The following is a 24,748-nucleotide window of genomic DNA, read 5'->3' as shown; positions in this document are numbered from 1 at the left end:
TTCAAGGATTATGTTGGAATTATCTGTAATTCCAGTACTGAGTATTAGACTGGAGAGAGGGACAGACAATTACAGTTGGTCCTTGAACCATGCAGGAGTTGGGGCACTGACTTTCTGTGTAGTCAAAAATCTGAGTAAAATTAATAGTCAGCCTTCCATATTCACGGTTCTTACATGACCACAATCTGTATCCAAAGATTCAACCAGCCATGGGATGATGCAGTACTATGGTGTTCACTACTGAAAAGAATCTGTATAAATGAATACATGCAGTTCAAATGAACATTGTTCAACAGTCAACTGGACATGCAACTTCTCAATAGAATACTCTAACTCACCTGGGACTGCCACAAAGAATTTCACAGCATCCCTGTGCCCATGGAAGCAAAGCTGTGCATGGGCCATTGAACAATAGGGTATAAATGTCCCTGGCGTCACTTTGTCACTGTTTTCATCACCATATACTCGAATGACACTTCCAGGACGATTTCCCGATGCTCCTGATGTTTTATTTGCTGCAACAGAAAAACCAAACACCAAATATTTTCCCCTAGAACATAGCAAAGATGCAAGAGGTTACTGGTTAATTCTTATATTATCTAAAAGCTACAGCCAGTTGAGATAAAACAAGAGCAGCAATACCAATTCAAGACAAAGCTGGAAAAAAAAGAGATATATAGCATGCTAGTTATTTTTAAGTATCTTAGTATATGGAGTAGGGGATTTTGCCAGTCTAGCACTAAGTTTACTTTCTAAACACATCTATTAATTAAAAAATCATTTTAGTTAAAACAGCTTTCTCAGGTAGATCCATTTGGTTTTTTAATCCTCATTTTAGAAAACTAACCAGTTATATAGCTTAAAGTAAACAGGTTTATTTTTAAGCAGAGTTTTTATACTTTGTCTTTTCATTTTTCTCCCTTGTGCTAAGTATATTTCCCTTGTGTGATGGTAAAAAGCTGAGCTTAAAAGGCTCCATCCAGTACAATAAAATAGCTTTTATTTACACCAGACTGATGGTTGGTTAAATTATTTTAGAATGACCAGACTCACAAAACACCCCATTCCATGTGCCAGTAAGTGAATGAAAGAAACATGACTGGTAACAAGAGTAAACAATGTAGATTAATGACAGTTTTCAGAGAGGCTTCGTGTTTTTATTGCAGGGAAAACAAAGTCTGACAGAAATTTCAGCTGCAACAAAAGATGATAAATAGACTAAGCTGCTGAGCAGTAGTTTGGTGGCCATGTAACAAACATTAAAAAACAAAAGAACACCTGCTGCAATGCAGTGATTGCAAGTGGATGACATTTAGGAACATTCAAGAGGGTATCTAGAGACATGAGAATGGCCTCACGGTGGCCATGAGAAGCCGGGAAGAAGAGTGTGGCTCAGGATCTGGACTTACCCCTCAGCCCCAGTAAGCGTCCCTGGTGGAGGATTACGGCTGAAGTGAGAAAGGAGGAGAGGGGACATGGAGAGGTGCGTGACAGGGAGGAGGAGGGCTACTGTGAGCTGCCACTCTTCGCATATTCTATCTGGCAACTCAGGAGCTCAACGCTCCTGACTAAATAAACAAAATCCAACTTGGTATAATACCAAGCAACATACAAAGTTCTTACCAAAGCCTCTGAAGAACATCGCTGCTCAAAAAGGACAATTTTATTTACTGTGATTTTGCTTTTCTTAATTATAAAGCAATTTCAATGAATAAGAACTTACTGGGGAGCATTTCCTAAATGTGAATATTCCCCCCTTTTCTTGAAGAAATCCTGTGCAAATGACTATGCCAAAATGGAACTCTCATCTATAAAGAACTGAAACAAACTCTGGAGATCTGGAATCTCTTAAGATATAAGAAATGGTCTAAACATGTAGATTTATAAGTAGTTGTCCAGTGGTTAAGAATCTGCCTTTCAATGCAGGGGACACAGGTTCAATCTTTGGTCAGGGAACTGAGATCCCACATTCTGTGGGCAACTAAAGAAGCCTGCATGCTGCAATGAAGACCTTGCACAGCCAACATCTTTTTTAAAAATAAAAATAAAAAAAAGGACTCCCCTGGTGGTCCACTGGTTGGGAATATGCCTGCCAATGCAGGGAACATGGGTTTGATTCCAAGTTGAGAAGATTCCACATGCCATGGGGCAACTAAGCCCTGTGCCACTGAGCCCATCCCTGGAACTACTGAAGCCCGGATACGCTAAAGCCTGCGCTCTGCAACAAGAGCAGTCACTGCAATGAGAAGCCCGAGCACTGCAACTAGAGAGTAGCCCCTGCTTGTCACGACTAAAAAAGCCCACACGCTGCAACGAAGACCCAGCGGAGGCCCCAAAAATAAATAAATTAATTAAATTTTAAAAATTTTAAAGAAAATACAGCTAGGATTAAGAATTTAGGTTCTTTAGGGAATTCCCTGGCAGTCCAATGGTTAGGATTCCATGCTTCCACTGCTGGGGACCCAGATTCTATCCCTAGCTGGGGAAGGGGAACTAAGATCCTGCAAGCCATGCAGTGTTGGGGAGAAGAAAAAAAAAATTTAGGTTCTTTAAAGGCTCAAAATGTAACACCATCCAGTCTTCCTCCTTTCTCCTAAAAATTCTGGTGTGTTTATTACATTATTTTATGGTAATATTTTCAACTCGTTTTAAATTCTGATGTGTTTATTTATTAAATTACTTTCTGACAATTTTCTCAAATCCTGCTCATGAATTCTGCAACACAAAATCACTTATATAATGAGTGATCAATGTAATGGAGCACAGTACGAAAAACATACGAAGTACATTTTGTTCACATTCTTTTCAAATACAAGATAGCTTATCTCTAACATAAGGCAGTGTTTGATGACGTCTTAAGTAAGAAATGTCTCCCACAACTCATAAGCTAAATGGAATATTCTAAACTAATTGCCACAGAGGTATGAAAAACTAGGATATTAGGTAGTTAGGAAATGTTTCTGGATACTAGCATAATAAGGTTGAAAGAAAAACAGACTTCGACCATTATTTAAGGAAATAGGATTATGATTCCCAAAATGAGAAAAACAGTTTTTCAAAATGAAAAATTTTTAACTGTAAATATTAGTCCTGATACATTTGCTAGAGTTTGTAGGTTCCACAGAAAGAGTGAAGGAACAATAGTTAGATCTTTGCCATCAGCTTGACTTTCTGAATTACCACAGGTTTGCCAATTTAGTTCTATGATTTAACTCAATTCCTTCCACTTGAATTTCAGACAAGGCTACTCCCCACAACTCTTCTGTGACAGTTACCTAAAAATGTACTTACTTTCTGTCAATGGGATGGAGATAATGACACCATTTCCTGTTCCCACCCACAAACGATTACAAGACACCATAAGCGCTGTGATCCTCACAAAAGAAAAGCCCAGTTTTCCAGTACCTGTATGGAAGGAGGGAAAACATTTTATTGAAAAGACAGAGCAGATGATGTTTTAGGTTCCAAGTCCCTCAGAGGAGCTGGACTAATGTAATAGAGAGGATTGTGACCAGAGCTGGTTGGATATTTCCAGAAGTCACATCAATCAAGATCAACTCTCATTTGACTTTATTATCTATCAATTCATCTGACAATTCATGGCTATCATCTATCAATCAATATCATCTGACAATTCATGGCTAAGAGAAAAAGAAAACTCTAAAAGCGGCTAGCATTATATCATCATTCAGAAGGAAGATGATGTGGATTAGGAGATATGATGCAGAATTTACTTAAGGACCTGCAAAACCAAGCCAAAAAAACCAAAACACAAAACAAAACAAAACAAAAGCTTAACAAAAACAGTCTACTAGATTGGGGAAATTAAATGTTCTTCTGTTTTATAAGCTTAGAGAGTTCTTGCTTGCCTTAAATTTCTTTGCATAGGTTAAGAAATTATCTTTGCTAACAAAACCTATATTCTTTCCTTTTTATATATTTGGGTCTAAAGTAACTTAGAAATTTTAGGACACCATATGCATATAATATAGGGAGAATTAATGCACTTTTTAATTTCAAGGGAATTTTAAACTGATCTTATTTTCAGGGATTTGAGAGGCAAAATTATTAAACAGATTGTAATATTAATACATTTAAGACAAACAATATTTAGTCATAAGTTCTACTTACTAGAAGTGAGAGTATGACCATAGAATTGCAGTGTTTGAAGGAATCTTAAACAGTCTAAACTAGAGATCTTTAACCTATGGTCAAAGTATATTACTGAAATTGGTTTCTGTCTATGTTTATATATGTGTGATTCTAGGAAGAGGGCACACAGTTATCATCAGATTTTCTGAGGGCAACGATTCTAAAAAAAAAGTTAAAAACCACTGATATAGTTCAAACTCTCTTCATAAATCATCTATGATGTTCCTAACAGCACTGGATTTGGTGCTAAGGATACTTCAAGGAATAAGCCAGAGATAGTCTAAAGCCCCCTTTCATGGGGCTTTAGTTCTGCAGGGGGAGAGACAGTATGATGATACTGGTACAATCACAGTAATGATAAGTCCATGAAGAAAAAGTATAAGAGGGCCTAAATAAACCTGGAAATAAAGATGAGGAAAGGTCTTTTATGGATGTGACATATAAGACATGACCTGAAAGCCAAGTAAAAAGGGACTAAGAAAACTTCTCAAACAGAAGATATAGCACCATGTGAAGGCCTTGAAATGGGAAGGAACCTGTTGAATTTAGGTCAGTGTGGACAGACCAGAGTGAGCAAGGAGAGCTGTCCATACCACTTAAGTTCTTCTAATAATGTCACAAAAAAATCTCACCTAAAGACAAGAATATTCTGTATGGCTGGCATTACATAAATGGAGGTATGTCATGGTGATATTTGCACACTGGTTACTATGTAGAAAACTGACTGGAGTAGAGACAGGAAGATCAGAGGCTGTTGGTCATCTGAGGAGGAAAGGATGGTGACCTGGCCTATGGGAATAGTGGTAGAGATAAAGACGTAACTCATTTAAGGGAATTCCCTAGTGGTTCAGTGGTTAGGCCTTGGCAATTTCACTGTGGGCCATGGGTTCAATCTCTGGTTGAGGAACTAAGATCCCCAAAGTCGTGTGGTGTGGCCAAAAAAAGACATTACTGGTTTAAGATATTCTGGGGGGAAGACTCAACAGTTCCCACTGATGTGGGATGGTATGTGGGGAACAAGAAAGGAAGAGTCAAAAATGATCATAAGCTTTTGTCAAGAATCACAGGGTAGACCAGTGATAAGAGATCACTATTCCTGAGGCAACTTACTCATTGGTTCTACTCAGCATTTGAAATCATTTAAAAATAAACCATTTTCTTTGATTGACAAAGATAAAATGCTTTGGATGCTTACCTAGCATTTTGCTTACATAAGGCTCAATGTCCACATCCTGCAGATGTTGATAAGTGTGTGCATGATAGAGACGGAGTGTGGAATCCAAACGAATGGAGACCCACACGCCATCACCCACCCAGGCAAGCTGCCGCACTTGGCTCTCCTTCCTGGGGTGTGCATCAAATGATTTCTAGAAAAGATTGTTCAATCACAGTGTTACTTTAATTATCTAGGAGTTAGTGCTTAAAAATTATGCTAATTTGCACAATAATTTGACAGACTACCTAATGAAAGAGGAGCCTAAATATTGTTTACTCATATACACAATTGCTATTATCCCATACTGCAAAAAAAAGAAAAAAGAACTAAAGGATGTTGTGTAGACTGTCAACTTATGAAAGCAATCTTGACACATTCATTCTATGTAACAGCATTTAACAAAAAGACTGAATTGGACCTCGGGATTTGGCATTGTCCCAGAGCAATACACAAAATAAGATCCTATTTACAGTTAAACAAAAATGAACCTACTCTGCTGTATCTGTAAGTATATACCTGCATGTAAGGAATGTATCTAAAAAATAAACACCAAATGGAACTTCTAGGTTTGTAAACAGGATTTGGGACAAATGGAGAACTTCCATCTTAAAAATTTCCTACTATTTTTCTTTCTTTAAACAATTAGAATAAATTTATATATGTGGCAAAACTTTTTAAAGACAATAATGTCAAGAGGCTTTTGTTTTTACCAAAAAATCCCCACTGCAATATCATTCCTCAGTGTGACATGTGTATGGCTTTGCCGGAATACACTCTGAGTAGTGGGGGAGACGCGAGTTCTCCTCGCAAACCATCTCCACATGACTAAACATTCCAAGAGCCATGTATTCAAGCCATATACGTACGGGTCTACAGATACTCAGACATGCATTTAGACATTCATGTGTGAATCTTCCTTCCTTGAAAAAAATCACTTCCCATACTCATAGTCAAAAGCAGCAAGAGAGATAAAGTACCATAGAAAAATGAGAATTCATCCAGTATATCACTCAAGTACCTCAAAATACACAGGTTCAGAAAAGAATTTCTAAAAAAGCTGAAAATAATTAAATCTTAGGGATTTCAGGTAATATAAATTCACTAAGTACAGAAAACATGGGTTAACTTGCCTCTATTTTCATGGCCTTTGGCTGAACTACATAAATTTTGTTCCTATAGCCACACCAAACTTTGTCATGTACCACAGTCATGCATCGGATGGAATGGTGAGGTCGTCCAAGATCTAACAGGTGATAGTTTGACAAATCCCACTGTCCATCTTTAAAATAAGAAATAGACGATTAGTTTATGTATACCATCTTTTACTCAATTTTAACTCAAGAAATATTTTATTTGGGTGTGTAATTAAATTTATTAATGAAGCACCCCCAAATATCATGTATTTTGGTGTATATTTACAGATATTAATCCCAGGCAAGCTGTATATATTACAGATATATATATATATACACACACACACACACACACAGTGTATACATTACAGATATTAATCTATAAATTAAATCTGTAAATCAGATATAAATCAAACAGAGTTGGACGAGACCTCAAAGATCATATGGTCCAATCTGCCACCCATTACCTGGACCCCGTTGCTCTCAGCAGAGGTGATGTGATAAGTTATTTTTAAGTTACCTGTCTACAAAAGTATTTTAAGTATTAGAATGAATTTAAGGTTATTTTGGGCATAATATCACTCTGGCTCACTTGCATTTTTGATGTATCTTCTTAGGTAGAAGTCAGGGGCAACTCACTGCTAATGCTTTAGGAATTATGCATAACTTTAGTGATGACAAGAAATTCATTACAAATGAGAACTAACCACTGTAAGCTTGCTTTGCTCGATAATTTCAGTGAAGGAAAACATACTTCAACACAAAGCAGCTGTTTCATTTTAAAACTGTAATTATCTTAAAAACATTCCCCATACTCAGCTAAAGTCTTCCTTCTTGTACATAATCATTCATTAATCTATAGTTTTGCCTAATGGAAACACAGAATAAATCTAGTCTCACTTCATTGCTACTGCCCTGTCTTCTCAAAACCTGTCTTTTCAAAACCAAGCATCCTCGGCCTGTGTTTTGGACACATCAGTTTATGGAACTTTCATCCTAACTCCACTTTGTCCAGATCCATTTCATGCTATCTTTCTACCAGAGTGGAGCAGAATCACCAGCCCTGCTCTGGACACTAATTTCTATGAGGTTTAGCATGTTAACTAACTTGTACTGAGTTTAATGTCACCCTTTAGGTAACTGTCAGTCTTCACACACATCTCCATCTAGTATTTGGAACCCAAATGCAGGACTTTACATTTATCCTTATTAAATGTATTTTGTCTTGATCAGTTTTGGATTCAATTTACTAAAACATTTATCATTCCATTTTTCTAGGTTCTCCAACTCACTAGTTGAGTGACTACAAACAAGTAATTAAAATACGGTGCCTCAGTTTCCTCAACTACAAAATGGATGGATGACAATAGAATTTTCTTTATAAGTTGTTGCGAGGATTAAACTCAGATACAGTCTATAAAGGCCCTGAACAACGAAAAGAGGCCTCTCTTTTCATTATGGAGTCATTAACCAAAAATCTCTAGGCACCTAAGTATCATCTACCTCACATTTCTTGAGGCTGCAAAAAGACATGAGACTTTGGAAAAGCCTCGCAAAAATTTAAGTTTAGTAGATCTACATTTTTATAATATTTCCCTGAATCACCAATCTAATAGGAAGGAAATATCACTTTTGGATGATATATGTACCAAGGAATTATATGCTCAATTTCTTTAATTCACTCAATGCAGTTTTCTGACACCTTCTGTCTGCAGATGGTAGAAACACTTTTTTTTTTTTGCTAGTCCACAGATTTTATTTTTTTTCCATTTATTTTTATTAGTTGGAGGCTAATTACTTTACAATATTTCAGTGGTTTTTGCAGAAACACTGTTTTAAAGGGGAAGAATATAAAAAAACATGACAAGAAAATGATTAAACTTTACCTAATTAAAAATTCTTTTCAAGAACATTCCAAATGTAAGTGAATGCAAATTATGTTTAAAATACTGGACAAAAGAAAACATATCCTCTCACTAAATTAGGTCTGTGACTAGAAAACAAATAAATGCTTCCATTGCACATTATTTAAGAGAACCATAACGACTATTTGCTCAGCACGGTAAACAAATTTTCACTGAGGTATATGATGAATGTATGCCTCCAGTCAAGCACTCACATATTTACTCATGTCATACATGGTTAGTATTCAGTTTCTCCTATGAAATATCATTTCTTTAAAACATAAGAGGTCAATCTGTTTGAAAATGCTCTTGCAAAGCAACAAATCAGTGCACATGTTATATATTCATAACAACTCACCAACTCCTCTGTGAAAGATTGCAAGGGTACCATCAGCTAGGGCCACTAACACAATTCCTTTCACATGTCTGCAAATAGGAAAGGGGATTTTAGAACTCTCCATTTGGGAATACAGAAGACACCACATGCTACTGAACTAGTTCAGAGGTTCTCAGAAGGCCAATCTGTGATGTAAGGAGCTTACAGGAGAATCTAAAGGAACAGATTCTTTTCTTCATTGAGAAAAGTCTCGCTATGAAAATGTCAGCTGGACTAAATAGGAAGCATGTGTGGTGACTCAGCTGTTTCATTTTCTAACCTCCTCTCATTGCAGACAAAAGGTCCACAGACCAGAGGCACACACCTTGAGTAGAAAGAGTCAGCTCTGTGGATCTAAGAGACAAACTGACTTTTGACAGTCAACATACAGAAAAGGACTAGTAAATCAATCACCCAATCAACATATTCACAAAGTATAAAGAATATTCTAAAACAAATATCACGGTTTTTAATTGGTTTTCTCGCCAACAGACTAAAGAACTCTCAGTACAGTGAGGAATCAACCTGGCAAGTTTTCTCTTCTACTTAGAAGTCTCTGGTTTATTTTCTAGTTTCAATCTCATTCATAAAGAGGGTTAAAAAAGACATGGATACTGATTTAGTCATGAAGTACATGTTAACTTTAATAGTCTTAGAATCTAGTTTATACCAAAATACAGATTTTTCAAAGGAAGAATTTCTAAAATAAAACTTACACAATACTGAGAATCGAATCTTTAAGTTTAATAGAATGGAGACATTTCCTCCACTGGGCTACAGATGAATGGACATACAAACTGCAAGAACAAAATCAAGACTGGTAAGGCATAGAGAACACATCAAGTAGTCGCTTATATCTAATAATGACACAAAGTTTCTTCAAAAGAAAAGAAGAGTAACATAAAAATTTCAGGACAAAACAAGGAAAAGGATAGGCCTAATGCAGAGAAATAAGCTGCTTAAGCAAACAGAAACATAAAAAGAATGAAAAGCCAGAACTAATGCACGGTTGCTCTCAGATTACTGCATACTTCACAATCCTTGGCTATCAATCTTTTAAAAAAAATAGTCTTTTTACTTTTCTACTACACTGAGCTATAAATTTCTGATAACAGAGTGGTTTACATCAGGGAGTGGCAAACTAAAGCCCAAAGGCCAAATCCAGCCATCTATCTGTCTTAGTACAGTCTGCAAGCTAAAAATGGTCTTTACATTTTTTAAACAATTGGAAAAAAAAAACCAAAGGGAGAGTATTTCATGACATACAAGATTTATATGAAATTCAGGGTTCGTAAGTTTTATTATTATTAGAACATATTCACACCAGGTCACTTAGGTATCCTCAATGCAGTGGCTGCTTTTGCACCACAACAGCATAGTTAAGAAGTTGCTACAAAGATAAGGCAACAAAACCTGATACATTTCTTGTCTGACCCTTCACAGAGAAAAAGTATGTCAAACCTTCATTTTGTAGTATTAGTCCTTTATGGGAAAGAGGCACTAGTGATCTTGCTTAACCTTAGGAAAAGCACAAGTTTGTAAGACTCTTCACACTACTACAAAGTGGAAAAGTCCTATAGTGTTTATCAGCTCCTAAGCTTTTAGACTGTGATTTGTCCTTGTTTTCCCAGAAGTTATGTTTAAAATTGGGCCTTTCTGTAACCAGAGATTTTTTTAATCCCTTTTATTTCTTAAATAACTTCTGTTGTTCAGGATCTCCTATTTCTAGATCACCCAGATTTTAAAGTTTACTTAACTTTTTTCCAAGAATATTATATGAAGAGAACATCGTATGACAGACATACGGTTTACCATTCAGACCCAATGCAAGTCCAAGTCCAATTTATGAGGTAGTTGCAATATAACTTGAAAATTGTGTGTATATAAAATTCTTCACTTTAATAGGCACTTTTTGTTTGTATTTGTATGTATCACATTTTAGTTATCTTAAGATTCCTAAAGCAAAAGTGAAAGACTAAAGATTTCTAATATTAAAAGAGTTGATACCTACCAACCATTCTGAGCTCCAAGCCACATAGTTGGTAAAAGGCTACTCATTTTCTGGGCTTCCTCTCTCACCAGGTCTTGTTCATTTGGCAATACCGATATTTGATCTTTATATGCATCTGAGTCATTACTGGAAAAGGTGGGACAAAAGGAAAAAAATCTTATTGTGTTTAGCTGAGGTTTCAGGAATGGATAATTTCTACATTTTAGTGTATTGTTAAAAAATAAATTCCAGTAAAGCCAAAGTTAAATGCTTATATTAAACATTTCAGAGACAGTGAGAAAGGGAGGGAGGGAGGGTGGAGGAAGGAAGGAAGGCAGGCAGGCAGACAGGCAGGTAGGCAAGGCAAAGCAAGGCAATGGGAGGCGGAGGGGAGGGAGAATAAGAAAGAATGAAAGGTATATAAATATACATATATTGCAGCAATTGTACCAGAAGTAACACTGACATAGTAGGAGGCTCAAGGTACAGATAAGGGAAATAAGACACAGTAACGAAATATAGCAGTTAATATCCAGACTAAAGTTAAGGTTCTCCTTATAGTTATCTTGAATTTTATGAGTTTCTTCTGTGGGGAGAGGAGGAGGAGACATGGTTTGTTTTAAAACTACACATACATACATACACACACACACACACACACAGACAAACAAACACAGGAGGGTTAATTATAAACAATGTTCTAAAATAAATAAGCTGAAACATGCTTTTATTCTACCCCAAAACTTTATTTCTTTGGACTGTCAGAGGACATTTAGTTTAAAAAAAGAAAAAGCATAACTGGGCTATCAAATTCAAAACAGACAAATGAATCAGTAAGTCTAACAAGATGACTTTAGACCCCTATCAGCTTTCTATAAGGCCTAGAGAAGGCAAGAAAGAAAACTAAACAACTTTTTCTTTTGAAGGAAAAGTCTGAAACAAATTGTTTTCTAATAAAATGTTTGCCAGAAATCTAAATTCAAAAGGTCATTAAAACCCACATGGAAAATTTAAATGGCCAGTTTTGTGGATAGAGTGGGTGAAGGAGTGGGGATTAAAATAATGAGTTATTAACAGAACAGAAGACAGTGAGTACAATTTTTTTTAAAAATCCATAGATATTTGGTATGGCTTTTTTAAAAAACTATAATCACTGTCTTCTATTCTGTTAATAACTCATTATTTTAATCCCCACTGACTGGTAAGGATTTTGACTAATATACTTTATAAGCAAGATTTTTTTAAGTTGGAAGGAATAGAGAGCAAATGGGGGAAAAAATATGTCTAGAGAGAACGCAATGTAAGAAACAGATGAAGACATAGTGGGAATAAGTAATAACATCTAAATCTGCCACAACAATGTCAGTTAGTAGGAATATTTTGGCTGCTTGAGATCATTTTGGTTCCTTTTACATGTGCACTCTGGTTTCCGAAGTTGTTTACCCATTTTTATACCTTGACTGATATACTGGTGAGAGGTCTTCTGGGATTTGAACTCCCAAAGGATCTGTAAAAACGTGCTCTGTGTACACGCCAGTTTGGGAGACATCCACAGTATCTTCAGCTGATCCTGCATTGCCTTCTGTAGCTTCAGTTGCTTCTTCTGCTGTTGGAACATTTTCATCAATCTCACTATTTTCTGTTTCCTTTTCTAAAAAATAAATAAAGCACGCTAACCATTCCAAGTTTGAGCTTTTCTTCCAATCACTTCCCCCACCCAAACCCTCTCTATAGAATTCCACTCTTACCCTCCTCTTCTCCATATTATATAATAAAATTGAGGATTCTTGATTTCATTTAACAATCATCACAGCATCCTCTGTCAAGCTCTTTCATCCCTCTTACTTTAAAATCTAAGTTAAGTCCATAATGAGTCACCTGGGACAGGCTCAGATGCTATACAGATGGTATGTAAAGAAGACAAACATACCTGGCTGTTTTTCCATCACGGGAGAAGTTTCATTGGTATTAGGGGAAGCGGCAGCTGCTGTCACACCTTCTGCAGAACAACCAACGACCGTGATGCCTCCCAACAGGCTGTCTGTCTCTGCTGAGCTATTGCTTGTCATGCTTCCACATAAAGAAGCTTTGTCTACTTGTCCAGATTCTGAAAGCTCCTCTCCTGCAGGGTAGTCTGTTTCTCGGGCTCCTGAAGTACAAGATAAACCTTCTTTAAATAGCTCAGTAAACTTCTATAAGTAGCATTTGCTCTATTAAGGCAATTATAGGCTTGAAATAAGAGTAAAGGTGAGACAAATACCTATGCAAATATACTGCCAAGATGGTAAATAAATTTTATTTAAATTAATTTAAACTCAATTCACAAACTGAGAAAGCAATTTAAAAAATTAAGATAATAAATGCAACAATAACAAATAATAATTAATGCAAGCACAAGTAAACCAAAAAATGTCAGAAATGTATTTCTGTTCTTAATATGAGTTCTTAAAGCCGCCAACTAATGAGATTAAAAACAACAAAATATAATTCTGACAAGTCAGCAAAAATTTTTTTAATTATCACTATTTCTATTTCAAATATGAATTTCTGCCACTATTAAAAATTAATATAGCCTAGTATACAGTGCATTAAGATATTAGTAACACACTTAAAAACCAAGCATTTAACATTAAAAAAATCTTTTCAGTTCTTTATTTAGAAAGCTATTCTTATCCATATCACATTAAAAAATTTTACTGTAGTAAAATATACATATGTTGTTGCTCAGTCACTCACTTGTATCTGATTCTTTGTTCCCGCATGACTGCTGCACACCAGGCTTCCCTGACCTTCACTAACTCCCACAGTCTGCTCAAACTCCTGTCCATTGAATTGGTGATGCCACCGAAACATTTCATTCTTTGTTATCCCCTTCTCCTCCCGCCTTCAGTCTTTCCCAGCAACAGGGTCTTTACCAATGAGTTGGCTCTTTACATCAAGTGGCCAAAGTATTGGAGCTTCAGCTTCAGCATCAGTTCTACCAGTGAATATTCAGGGTTGATTTCCTTTAGGATTGACTGGTTTGATCTCCGTGATGTCCAAGAGACTCTCAAGAGTCTTCTCCAGCACCACAGTTTGAAAGCATCAATTCTTTGGCACTTAGCCTTCTTTATGGTCCAACTCTCACATCCATACATAACTATTGGAAAAACCACAGCTTTGACTATATGGACTTTTGTTGGCAAAGTGATGGCTCTGCTTTTTAAAACACTGCCTAGGTTTGTTATAGCTTTCCTTCCAAGGAGTGGGAGTCTTTTAATTTCATGGCTGCAGTCACTGTCCACAGTGATTTTGGAATCCAAGAAAGAAAGCGTCACTGTTTCCATTTTTTCCCCCATTTATTTGCCATGAAGTGATGGGACCAGATGCCATGATCTTAGTTTTCTGAATGTTAAGCTTTAAGCCAACTTTTTCACTCTCCTCTTTCACTTTCATCAAGAGGCTTTTTTTAGTTCATCTTCACTTTCTGCCATAAGGGTGGTGTCATCTGCATATCTGAGGTTATTGATATTTCTCCCGGCAATCTTGATTCCAGGTTGTGCTTCATCCAGCCGGTATTTCACATCATCTACTCTGAATGAAAGTTAAATAAGCAGGGTGACAATATACAGCCTTGACATACTCCTTGCCCATTTTTTAACCAGCCTGTGGTTCTGTGTCTGGTTCTAACTGTTGCTTCTTGACTTGCATACAGATTTCTCAGGAGGCAGATAAGGTGGTCTGGTATTCCCATCTCTTGAAGGATTTTCCAGTTTGTTGTGATCCACATAGTCAAAGGCTTTAGCGTAGTCAATGAAGCAGAAGTAGATGTTTTTTTGGAATTCCCTTGCTTTTTCTGTGATCCAATGGATATTGGCAATTTGATCTCTGGTCCCTCTGCCTTTTCTAAATCTAGCTTGTACATCTGAAATTTCTCAGTTCAGATACTGTTGAAGCATAACTTGAAGGATTTTGAGCATTACCTTGCTAGCATGTAAGATGAGGGCGACTGTATGATAGTTTGAACATTCTTTGGCATTGCCCCTCTCTGGGACTGGAATGAAAACTGACCTTTTCCAGTTCTGTGGCCACTGCTGAGTTTTCCAGATTTGCTGACATATTGAGTGTAGTACTTTCACAGCATCATCTTTTAGGATTTGAAATAGCTCAGCTGGAATTCCATCACCTCCTCTAGCTTTGTTCGGGGTAATGCTTCTTAAGGCCCACTTGACTTCGCATTCCAGGATGTCTGACTCTAGGTGAGTGATCACACCATCATGGTTATCTGGATCATTAAGACCTTTTTTGTATAGTTCTTCTATGTATTCCTGCCACCTCCTCTTAGTATCTTATGCTTCTGTTAGGTCCTTACCATTTTTCTACCCTTCATTGTGTCCATCTTTGCATGAAATGTTCCCTTGGTATCTCTAATTTTCTTGAAGAGATCTCTAGTCTTTCCCATTCTATTGTTTTTTCCTCTATTTTTTTTTTTGCATTGTTCACTGAAAAACACTTTCTTATCTCTCCTTGCTATTCTCTGGAACTCTGCATTCAGATGGGTATATTTCCTTTTCTCCTTTGCCTCTCACATCTCTTCTTTTCTCAGCTACTTGTAAGGCCTCCTCAGACAACCATTTTGCCTTTTTGCATTTCTTTTTCTTGGGGATGGTTTTGGTTTTGATCTCTGCCTCCTGAACAATGTTACAAACCTCCGTCCATAGTTCTTCTGATACCCTATCAGATCTAATCCCTTGAATCCATTTGTCACCTCCACGGTATAATCATAAGGGATTTGATTTACATCATACCTGAACAGTCTACTGGTTTGCCCTACTTTCTTTAAGTATAAATTCTGCAATAAGGAGCTCATGATCTGAGCCACTCCATAAAGTCTGCCATGCTAACCACTTTAAGTGTATAATTCAGAGGCATTAATTATATTTACAATGTTGTGCAGCCATCACAGCTATCTGCATCCAACATTTTTCTGTCACTCCATATAGAATACCTATACCAAGTAAATAACTCTCTGATCGCCATACCCTTACCCCAGGAATCTCTAATTTAATTCTGTTTATGAATTTGCCAGCTCAGATTAATAGACAGCTCAGATAAGTAGAATCATACAATATTTGTGTCTGAGTTGTTTCTAAGGTTAATCTATGTTATGGAACGTATCAGAGTCTCATTCCTTTACATGGCTGAATAATATTTCACGCTGTACATCAACTTTTTTTTTTCCTGCTCTGCTGTGTGGCATGTCGGATCTTAGTTCCCCAACCAGGGATTGAACCCATACCCCTGCAGTGGAAGTACAAAGTCTTAACCAGTGGACTATCAGGGAATTTCCTTTAATTTTTAAACCAATGTTTTAATATCATATAGTATTTAATATGGAATTCTAAAAGGCCTTTCCATACTAATCCATTTAAATAGCCCTTTGCCCTCTGTTTTCCACCCTTCTCAAATTTCCATTGTTTTATTTTTTTCACAGTATCTGAAAATATCCTCCTTAGTCATTTGAACTCAGTTTCTTTTTTGCCTTCACAAACTAGAAGCGATGCATAACTGTATCTCCAGTAACCAATCAGTTTCTACCAGGAGGAGGTGTGGATGGTGCAAAGAAAGGAACTGCTCTTACCTGGTACGCTTGATATACACAGAACATGAGAGTTACAAACGGTGAAACTGTCTAGGATGTTGCCCGGTTGAACAGCATCAATAATGATGACTTTTGTAGCTGAATGAGTGCTGGTACAGATCCAGACTAGACTGGATAGTTCTTCTTGATTTTTTAACTCCTTCTGTTGTTCCTGCATAGGCAAAGCAAAGAAAATGAATGTTTAAAATGAGATGTGTGCATAAATATTTATATGGCTGTGCTATTACACTAGAGGACACTACTATTTAAAGTTCACTTCCAGATTATTTAGAAGGCTGAGAGTATAATCACCTTTCAACAATAATCAGTAGACGAAAAACTAGTTAAAGCAGATCAGTGATAAAAAATGTTCTCTATCTTGACTGTGATAGTTGTTACACGTGTTCACACATTTGTCAAAACTCTTTGAACTGTACTTATTTTGAGAGTATACTTTATTGAATGTAAAGTATACTCTAGTAAAACTGACTTAAGAGTGAGGGCGGGGATGAGGAGTAATCAAGGGCATAGTAACCCCAATTAGAAGCTGGACCTAGAAATAAGTCTGAGACCAAAGAGCTAAACTCTTAGTCTCAGAAACTGGGACAAATGCAATGCAAGCACTTACCTTAAGTTCCTGATCTAACTTGTCTAAGCTATTCTGAGATGCACTTCGCTGTTTACTGCCTTCTGCTTCCAAACCAGCAACATCCTTGTAAAATACACTTGCTCCAACAACAGAACCACCATCTCTGGTCTTCCCACCGGACAAATTGACTCCAACAGCACACCACAGCTTTTTTGGGTTAAATAAAAAAAGATGGTATTACTCATTTTCTCTCTAAAAATGTTTAGAACTTTTCACATTTCCTTAATAGATGTAATGATTACAAAGAGAGGGCTCTAATATTCAAACTATTTCAGTCTAAAATGACAAAATGAGAAATTTTGCCCACAAAAATAGAATTTAAACTCCTTCTGTTTTAGAAAAAATCCATCAAGACTTTAAGTAATATTACCTTTAATTTCAAGATTAATTTACCTTCATTGATGTATCTTTTTCATCTAGAGGTCTGAGATAGACAGGCACAGGTAAATTTTTCATCTTATTTTCCCCTTGTCCATTGGTTACCTAATAATTGGGAAGGGGAGAGAAGGACACATTGGGTAAGTCTCATCAAAAGTGAACTTACAGAACCACTGAGACATGGGAAAGCACTGCTATAACATATTTACTCTATGAAGTCAAGTTCAAGTTAACTTTGTCTTTCTCACTTGAAAAATGAGCAGAAAATCAAGTGGTAATTAGAGAAAATAAGGGAGCTCAGAAAAAATACACTAATTCACAGACCTGTTAGTACACACACGTGGGTTTGACTGTGTGTGTTGTGTGTGTGTTTGAGGGGTAGGGAATATATTCTTGAAAGACGTGAATTGAGTTTTAAGTTAACAGTTTGAAAGGCTCCATGAGGAAGGCTTCTTTTAATGTTTAAATGATACTAATTTTCTTTTAAATGAAATCTTCAATATTAAAACAGAGTACGTTATCTCAAAGTCCCATACTCAACCACCTCCTATATTGACCCCTCTCCCTCTTCACAGAACTCGGAGGCATTTCTTTTGAACTGTAAGGCTCTACAAAACAGCCTGAAAACAAAACCACAATCCTTAATGCTTCTCTAAACATGTGCCAAATTCATGCTGATTGAAACTAGTAGGTTTGGGATATGTATTTATAATCTTTCATGCCCAGGCCTACTCCTCTCTCTCTGTATTTCCCACTAGACGCTCTTAATATATTCAAACATTACCTGTTTGTACTTTTGAGGCAGACTCCAGCCAAAAGCCTGCACTCTACCATCTTCCTTCTGAACATGTGCCTTTACCTGACGATATTGTTCTCTCTTTTGTTCTCTGCGTGAGGCTAAACTAGCTTCAGTTCTAAAAGAAAAAGAAATTTCCTTTTTTAATTAAGTGAATATAACAATAGCTTATCTCCCTTCTTCTGCTAAAATAGAAATAACAAGAAAAAATTACCTTTGTTCAGTTTACAGATAATATATAATTGAATCCTAACACCTCTGAGGTAGGCTATCATGCTCATTTATAGGCAGGGCTCTGAGAGGTTAACATTCCCAGGTTCATGTACCTAATGAGGAACAAAGTCAGGATGGGAAGCCAATTTCCTCTTACAACAAAAAGTGTTAGTCGCTCAGTCATGTCAGACTCTTTGCAACCCATGGACTATAGCCCGCCAAGCTACTCTTTCCATGGAATTCCCCAGGCAAGAATACTGGAGTGGGTAGCCACTCCCTTCTCCAGTGGATCTTTCCAACCCAGGGATCAAACCCGGGTCTCCTGCATTTCAGGCAGATTCTTAACTCTCTGAGCCACTAGGGAAGCCATTTATAGTTCCATCTGAACCCTTATAACTGATCTGAAAAGAGGCAAGAATATTCTAAACTGTTATTTAGAGCATAACCATTAGTCTGGAAAATACTTACTCTTCGCTAAGAAAATCAAAGGCTTTGGACTTATCCCCAGGGAGTTGAGATAAGGTGCTGCTTCTTTTCTTGACGGAAGGAGTAACATGAGAGGTTGGTGCATTGTACTTTAGATTAACTGGTGGTTCGGGCTTCTTAGTAGTGTTACTTGAGGAGCTGAAAAGTCGGCTGAAACTAAAAGGAAAGTAACAGAGAATGTGTGTATGCAGTGTGTGTATGTATCACACGCATGCTTAAGACCAATCCATAATTCTTTACAAATTCCAGAGTTTTTACAAGGCAATGAGTTAGAAACTAGCAAAAAGACTTTTTGCAGTAACACACTGGAGTCTTAGCAATAATTCACAGCCAAACTCAGACATTCAGGAAAGAGAAACCATTGCCTAGAATGGCAAATCCCTGTTCTTTAATTAGTAACTCTCATAATGAAAGGAAGAAGCTCTTGAGTACAGAGACTTTCTCATAAAGAAGAAATAAGACAGTTCCTTTAGCCAGCCAGTGGTTGTTAAACAGCAAGGTACAGCTGTGTGGTTTGAAGAGAAGTTTAGTAAGCAACTTTTAAAAATAGTAATAATAAAGTACTAGAACACATATTACCATTTTAACACACATCTTATACATTTCCTTAGTGACCTCAATATAAATAACTATTTTTCACATTCTCTCAAAAAGAAAAAAAAAACTTTTTCTATTAAATAGCAGATTCCTCAAAAAGGGGTAAGTTTTAAGCACAATAAATGCATAATACTTCTGGCACAAACACAGTTCAAGTCCAAAGCACAAACATATACACACTACTCAAACCCCACAAACACTAAATTTCTAATCTTCGCTCTCTAAATTTTCTTAAAATCACACAATTAACGAATCAGTAACTTATTTAATGGGGATCTAGGAAATCATCAACTCTAAAAATAACTCCCCATTATTCTATTTAATTAAGCAGAGGATGCCACCAAATGCACAACCAACATGATGCAGCTTACGATAACACTAATTTTTTTGTCCTCAAGAACAGTCTTACCGAGTTGGCATACTACATACCAAAAAGAAAAAGTTTAGTTTAGCTACATACCCTGAATTTAAAAAGGAGACTAAGAAGAAAGAAATCATTTGTGAAAACAGATTGATTCTAATCTTCTTTGTCTCAAAGTGCTGCTATCTAATGTCTTCATGTGATTTTAGATACTTACAACTGCCAAATGCTTGACCTTTTCTTCTCCTGCATGGCTGGATTTTCTCTTGACGCACTACATGGAAAGGGAGAAGGAAAGAGAAGGAGGGAGAGATGAAATGAATGTGTCATCAGTGAGATGGTCTAGCTTTCTATCTAAACAACCAGGGACCCAAGAAGCTCATGAAATACATGGAGAATCAACAAGTTTAATTAAAAAAATTACTTTGATCTATATGTGTCAGTCAGTCTGTTAAGGCCAACACAACTAATAATATTGAAATTCCATCCCTTCCTCAAGAGCTCAGAGTACTGATCGAGAAAAAATTGCTATCTGTGCAGGACAGACAACCAACAAGCCTGAATGTTAATGTTTAAATTTTTTATTGATGAGCTATCCTCCAACTTTCCTTTTTATTAGGTTTGTACAAAAGTAATTGCAGGGTTTCATTGTTGAAACTTGCTGTTTGATATTGGAACACATTCTTAAATAAATGTGGTCATGTTATACATCATTTTAATGTGTATTTCTTGCTTTATGCTTTTTTGTTAATGACTTTTTACTAGCTGTATATCTTATATTTATTTTAGACTAGGGAAATGATGTTAGACAAAAAGCAAATTCAAGTGATTTTTTTATTCAAGTTCAAAATGGGTTGTAAAGCAGCGGAGACAACTCGTAACATCAACAACACATTTGGCCCAGGAACTGCTAATGAACACACAGTGCAGTGGTAGTTCAAGAAGTTTTGCAAAGGAGACAAGAGCCTTGAAGATGAGCAGCATAGTGGCTGGCCATCAGAAGCTGACAACGACCAACTGAGAGCAATCACTGAGCTGATTCTCTTACAAGTACGTGAGAAGTTGCTGAAGAACTCAACGTCAACCATTCTACGGTCATCTGGCATTTGACACACACTGGAAAGGTGAAAAAGCTCGGTAAGTGGGTACAACATGAGCCAGCCAAAAATCAAAAACATGGTCATTCCGAAGTGTTGTCTTCTCATCCTATGCAACAACGATGAACTGTTTCTCGATGGGACTGACTTGTGACGAAAAGTAGATTTTATATGACAACTGGCAGCGGACCAGCTCAGTGACTGGACTGAGAAGAAGCTCCAAAGCACTTCCCAAAATCAAACTTGCACCAAAAGAAAAGGTCATGGTCACTATTTGGTGGTTTGCTGCCAGTGTGATCCATTACAGCTTTCTGAATCCTGGCAAAACCATTACATCTGAGAAGTATGCTCAGCAAATCAGTGAGATGCACCAAATATTGCAACACCTGCAGCCAGTATTGGTCAACCAAAAGGGCCCAATTCTTCTCCATGATAATGCCTGATGGCATGTCACATAACCAATGCCTCAAAAGTTGAACAAACTGAAGTTTGGTATCATCCGCCATATTCATCTGATCTCTGGCAAACCAACTACCACTTCACGCATCTTGACAACTTTTTGCAGGGAAAGTGCTTCCACAATCAGCAGGATGCAGAAAATGCTTTCCGAGAGTTAGCTGAATCCCGAAGTACAGATTTTTACACTACAGGAATAAACAAACTTATTTTTCATTGGCAAAAATGTGTTGACTGTAATGGTTCCTATTTTGATTAATAAAGATGTGTTTGAGCTTAGTTATAATGATTTAAAATTCACAGTCTGAAACTGTAATTACATTTGCATCAAAATAATATTAAAATATTGCATTATAAATCTCTGTCTCTACATAAAGATATTGTCTTATATTTCCAGTTCTCAAAAACTAGCTTGTAACTCTATTGTTCTAATGGGTCATTTTTCATAGGACTAAAATTTTTTCATCGCTGAAAAGCTGACCAGGAAAGAAAATAAACTGGATTGATTAGGTAATTAGGCAAAATTTTTTTTAAAAAGAGCACTGCAAACTGATTCAGTATGGCTATAAGGATTTTGCCATCACTGTCAGAGCTCCCTTCTCTGTTTTTTTCTTTTTTTGGACTAATTTTAAAACATCTTTTAATTCAATGGAGAAAGTTAAAAGTTACCATTTTTTTTCACTTGTTGACTACCACTTGGCTGTGAAAATTAAAAATAGTAATAAAAAGTAGAGCCTGACTATATGTCTCAGTTGTTAAACTATTTACTTACTGTTTATTCAAAATCTCTTTATTAAAAGCAGGTGTTTAAGAACATATTTGTTAGTATATTGGTTTCTTTGTCCAATAAATAAAGATTAAGATACTAATCAGGCTTCCCTGGTGGCTCAGTGGTAAAGAATCCACTTGCCAATGCAGGAGACATGGGTTCAATCCCTGGGTTAGGGAAGATCCCCTGGAGAAGGAAGTGGCAACCCATTCCAGTATTCTTCCCTGGGAAATCCCACGGACAGAGGAGCCTGGCGGGCTACAGCCCACTGGACTGCAAAAGAGTCAGGTATGACTTAGCGACAAAAACAAGACAGTACTTATCTACTTCCTTCGTAGCAGTTATAAGCAATTACAACTTCTGAAAATTGTAAATGTGCTATATAAAATGTTTCATTCATTACTATTAAGTAAAGGATATAATCATAAGGAAGTAAAAGTGGTGGTTAGAAAATACTTTCATAAAGTTTAAAACAATGTGTCAGTGTGTACTGTTACTGGTAAATCTGATGTGACCAATCAAACTGAAAAATATGGGCAAATTAGGGGGCAATTAGTTTACACACTTTTCATGAACTCTTTAAAATTGAAGTAACAAACACTGTTACTGAGGATATGACCATTAGATGGCAGCATTAATAAGTAAGATCCAACTGACAAAGGTGTCAATGGAAGGTTGCTTTTATACAAGACTAGCCAGAAAGGAGAAAAAAAATCAGGACAATTTTACAGGACGACACCGAGTAAGAATGATTTTGTTTCTTATGTTGAAAATGAAAATTTTATCTCTTCCTGACATTACTGCAAAAGTAGTATCAGTTTCTATATTCTTTTAAAAAACGACTGATGAAAGAAATGTTCACATATTGCGGTATGGAGAAGTATTTTGGCTTATACATCCTTTAATTGAAATGTTATGCTAACTTAAATGCCTACTTGTGGACTATCAAACATATATTATACATATGCTTTAATTATTAAAGAAAAGGGTGCACTGACCAGAAGTAAAGAATGTCTATGTTAAAAAAATAAAAGGTGAAATGCCTCCCTTCCTGGGACACCAATGCTGATACTCAGTCTTTTGACGATAAGACTCCCTTTCCAGGTGGCAAGGCCATACTGCCTCACTGTGTACATGCTGATCTGGTGTTTCAGAAACCCTGAAGGAAATGTTTCCCTGACTTGTTTGATTTTGCTTGTTCTGACAAGATATAAAACTGTGCTGAAAACCACACATCTGTCAGTTATCAGAGAGGCTCTCTCCCAGGTTACAGTCCTCCATTTGGCACCAAAAAAACTCTTCCATTTCAATTATAGATTGTTTATTGATTATTTTCATCGACAGACTACTCAACTGCCTTTGAGAGGTTGTGGGAATATCCTCCAAGAAGCTTTACTGGCCCAAAAGGCACCCACTTTCATCACATTCTAATTGCCAGTGTTTCTTTAGATCTTTCCTAGTAAACAGAGCAAGGGCTTGGATCCCCAAGGAGGACTCCAGTTGTGAACATAGAAATGAATATTAGTCAACAATCAGAAACCTAGTAAACAATAAATTAAGTAGAAAAACACCAGAGGTACTTCTCATACAAACCGAATCATCTCTGTCCATCGAACAGCTTCCTGAAGCTCCATCAATCTCTCTTTATATTGGTTTCTCTCCATTAGAACTCGGGCCATTTCTACTCTAGTAAACCGCTTCCTTTGGGCTGTGGGAATATCACTCTATAACGAAAAGAAGACTGCCGATCACTCTGGGAGCCTGTATCTGTTTTGGTCTTATAACTCAGACTTAGGTAAAATTTTTAAGCTTTTAACACTCCTTAATTTTAATTTATTAACTTACAAAAAGCATAAAAACGTGTTGGCTAGTTATCAAGATACACAATGCTGGGAGTCACTAAAACACCAAAAGAAATATAAATATAAGATGGAGATAACTGTATTAACCAGAATTATTATTAAGGAAGATAAGGAATATGAGTATGGTCAGATCCCAAAGGGAGTTGTTCAAACTTCCTTCTACTGCTGATTTCTTTCCAAAGGCTCTCCTGGAAAGGAAGGTTGGATTAACTATTGGGCTTTTGTTTTGCTAAGTGGAGTATGCACATTTTGAATCAAAGCTGAAAGGCAAGGGACAGTAAGATAAGAGCTGAGCTCAGCCTTCAGCAGTTTCCTCCTTCATCCTCCTGCCACAGAACCTGACCTCTCCTTTTAAAAAGAAAAGTCAAACAACAAATAATTAAAGGATTTTGAGTTTGCAACACAGCAATCCCACTACTAGCTATACACTCTGGAAAGATCAGGAGACTCTTAGAGCAATGTTCATAACAGCACTGTCTGTAGTACTAAAAAGCTGAAAATAACCAAAATATTCATTTACAGAAAAACAAATACATAAATTATAGTACATTTATATAATGGGATATTATAAAACAGTGAACATGAATGAAATATATACCAATATACAAATAGGGTAAATATAAAAAACATAATACTGAAAAAAGAAGCAAGTCTCCAAGACTAAATACATATAAAACACACAAAAAATGAAAA

The 24,748-nt window shown here is 36.6% G+C and overlaps 1 protein-coding gene across 4 annotated transcripts in view; it reads right to left on the bottom strand.

Annotated features, from left to right (window-relative positions):
* The window catches only part of SPAG9 (sperm associated antigen 9), a 154,110-nt gene that overhangs the window by 8,967 nt on the left and 120,395 nt on the right, over window positions 1-24,748 (bottom strand). Inside the window, exons 12-28 of one of the 4 annotated variants that reach the window (XM_061143714.1) lie at window positions 23,787-23,917; window positions 20,089-20,145; window positions 18,896-19,069; window positions 18,203-18,332; window positions 17,434-17,523; window positions 17,020-17,187; window positions 16,392-16,563; window positions 12,702-12,920; window positions 12,227-12,374; window positions 10,793-10,918; window positions 9,498-9,578; window positions 8,764-8,831; window positions 6,499-6,647; window positions 5,348-5,519; window positions 3,292-3,405; window positions 1,410-1,448; window positions 339-515 (exon numbers count right to left, since the gene is read on the bottom strand). In XM_061143714.1, the coding sequence (XP_060999697.1) occupies window positions 339-515; window positions 1,410-1,448; window positions 3,292-3,405; window positions 5,348-5,519; window positions 6,499-6,647; window positions 8,764-8,831; window positions 9,498-9,578; window positions 10,793-10,918; window positions 12,227-12,374; window positions 12,702-12,920; window positions 16,392-16,563; window positions 17,020-17,187; window positions 17,434-17,523; window positions 18,203-18,332; window positions 18,896-19,069; window positions 20,089-20,145; window positions 23,787-23,917 (2,215 nt within the window). Of the gene's footprint in view, window positions 1-338; window positions 516-1,409; window positions 1,449-3,291; window positions 3,406-5,347; window positions 5,520-6,498; window positions 6,648-8,763; window positions 8,832-9,497; window positions 9,579-10,792; window positions 10,919-12,226; window positions 12,423-12,701; window positions 12,921-16,391; window positions 16,564-17,019; window positions 17,188-17,433; window positions 17,524-18,202; window positions 18,333-18,895; window positions 19,070-20,088; window positions 20,146-23,786; window positions 23,918-24,748 lie in introns of all 4 variants that reach the window. The other 3 variants (XM_061143711.1, XM_061143713.1, XM_061143712.1) reach the window with 3 other exon arrangements.

The sequence above is a fragment of the Dama dama genome, chromosome 5 (genome assembly GCF_033118175.1).
Source record: "Dama dama isolate Ldn47 chromosome 5, ASM3311817v1, whole genome shotgun sequence".
Taxonomy (NCBI): Eukaryota; Metazoa; Chordata; class Mammalia; order Artiodactyla; family Cervidae; genus Dama; species Dama dama.
Note: the sequence above shows the minus strand (reverse complement) of the source record. Positions and strands in the feature narration are given on the sequence as shown.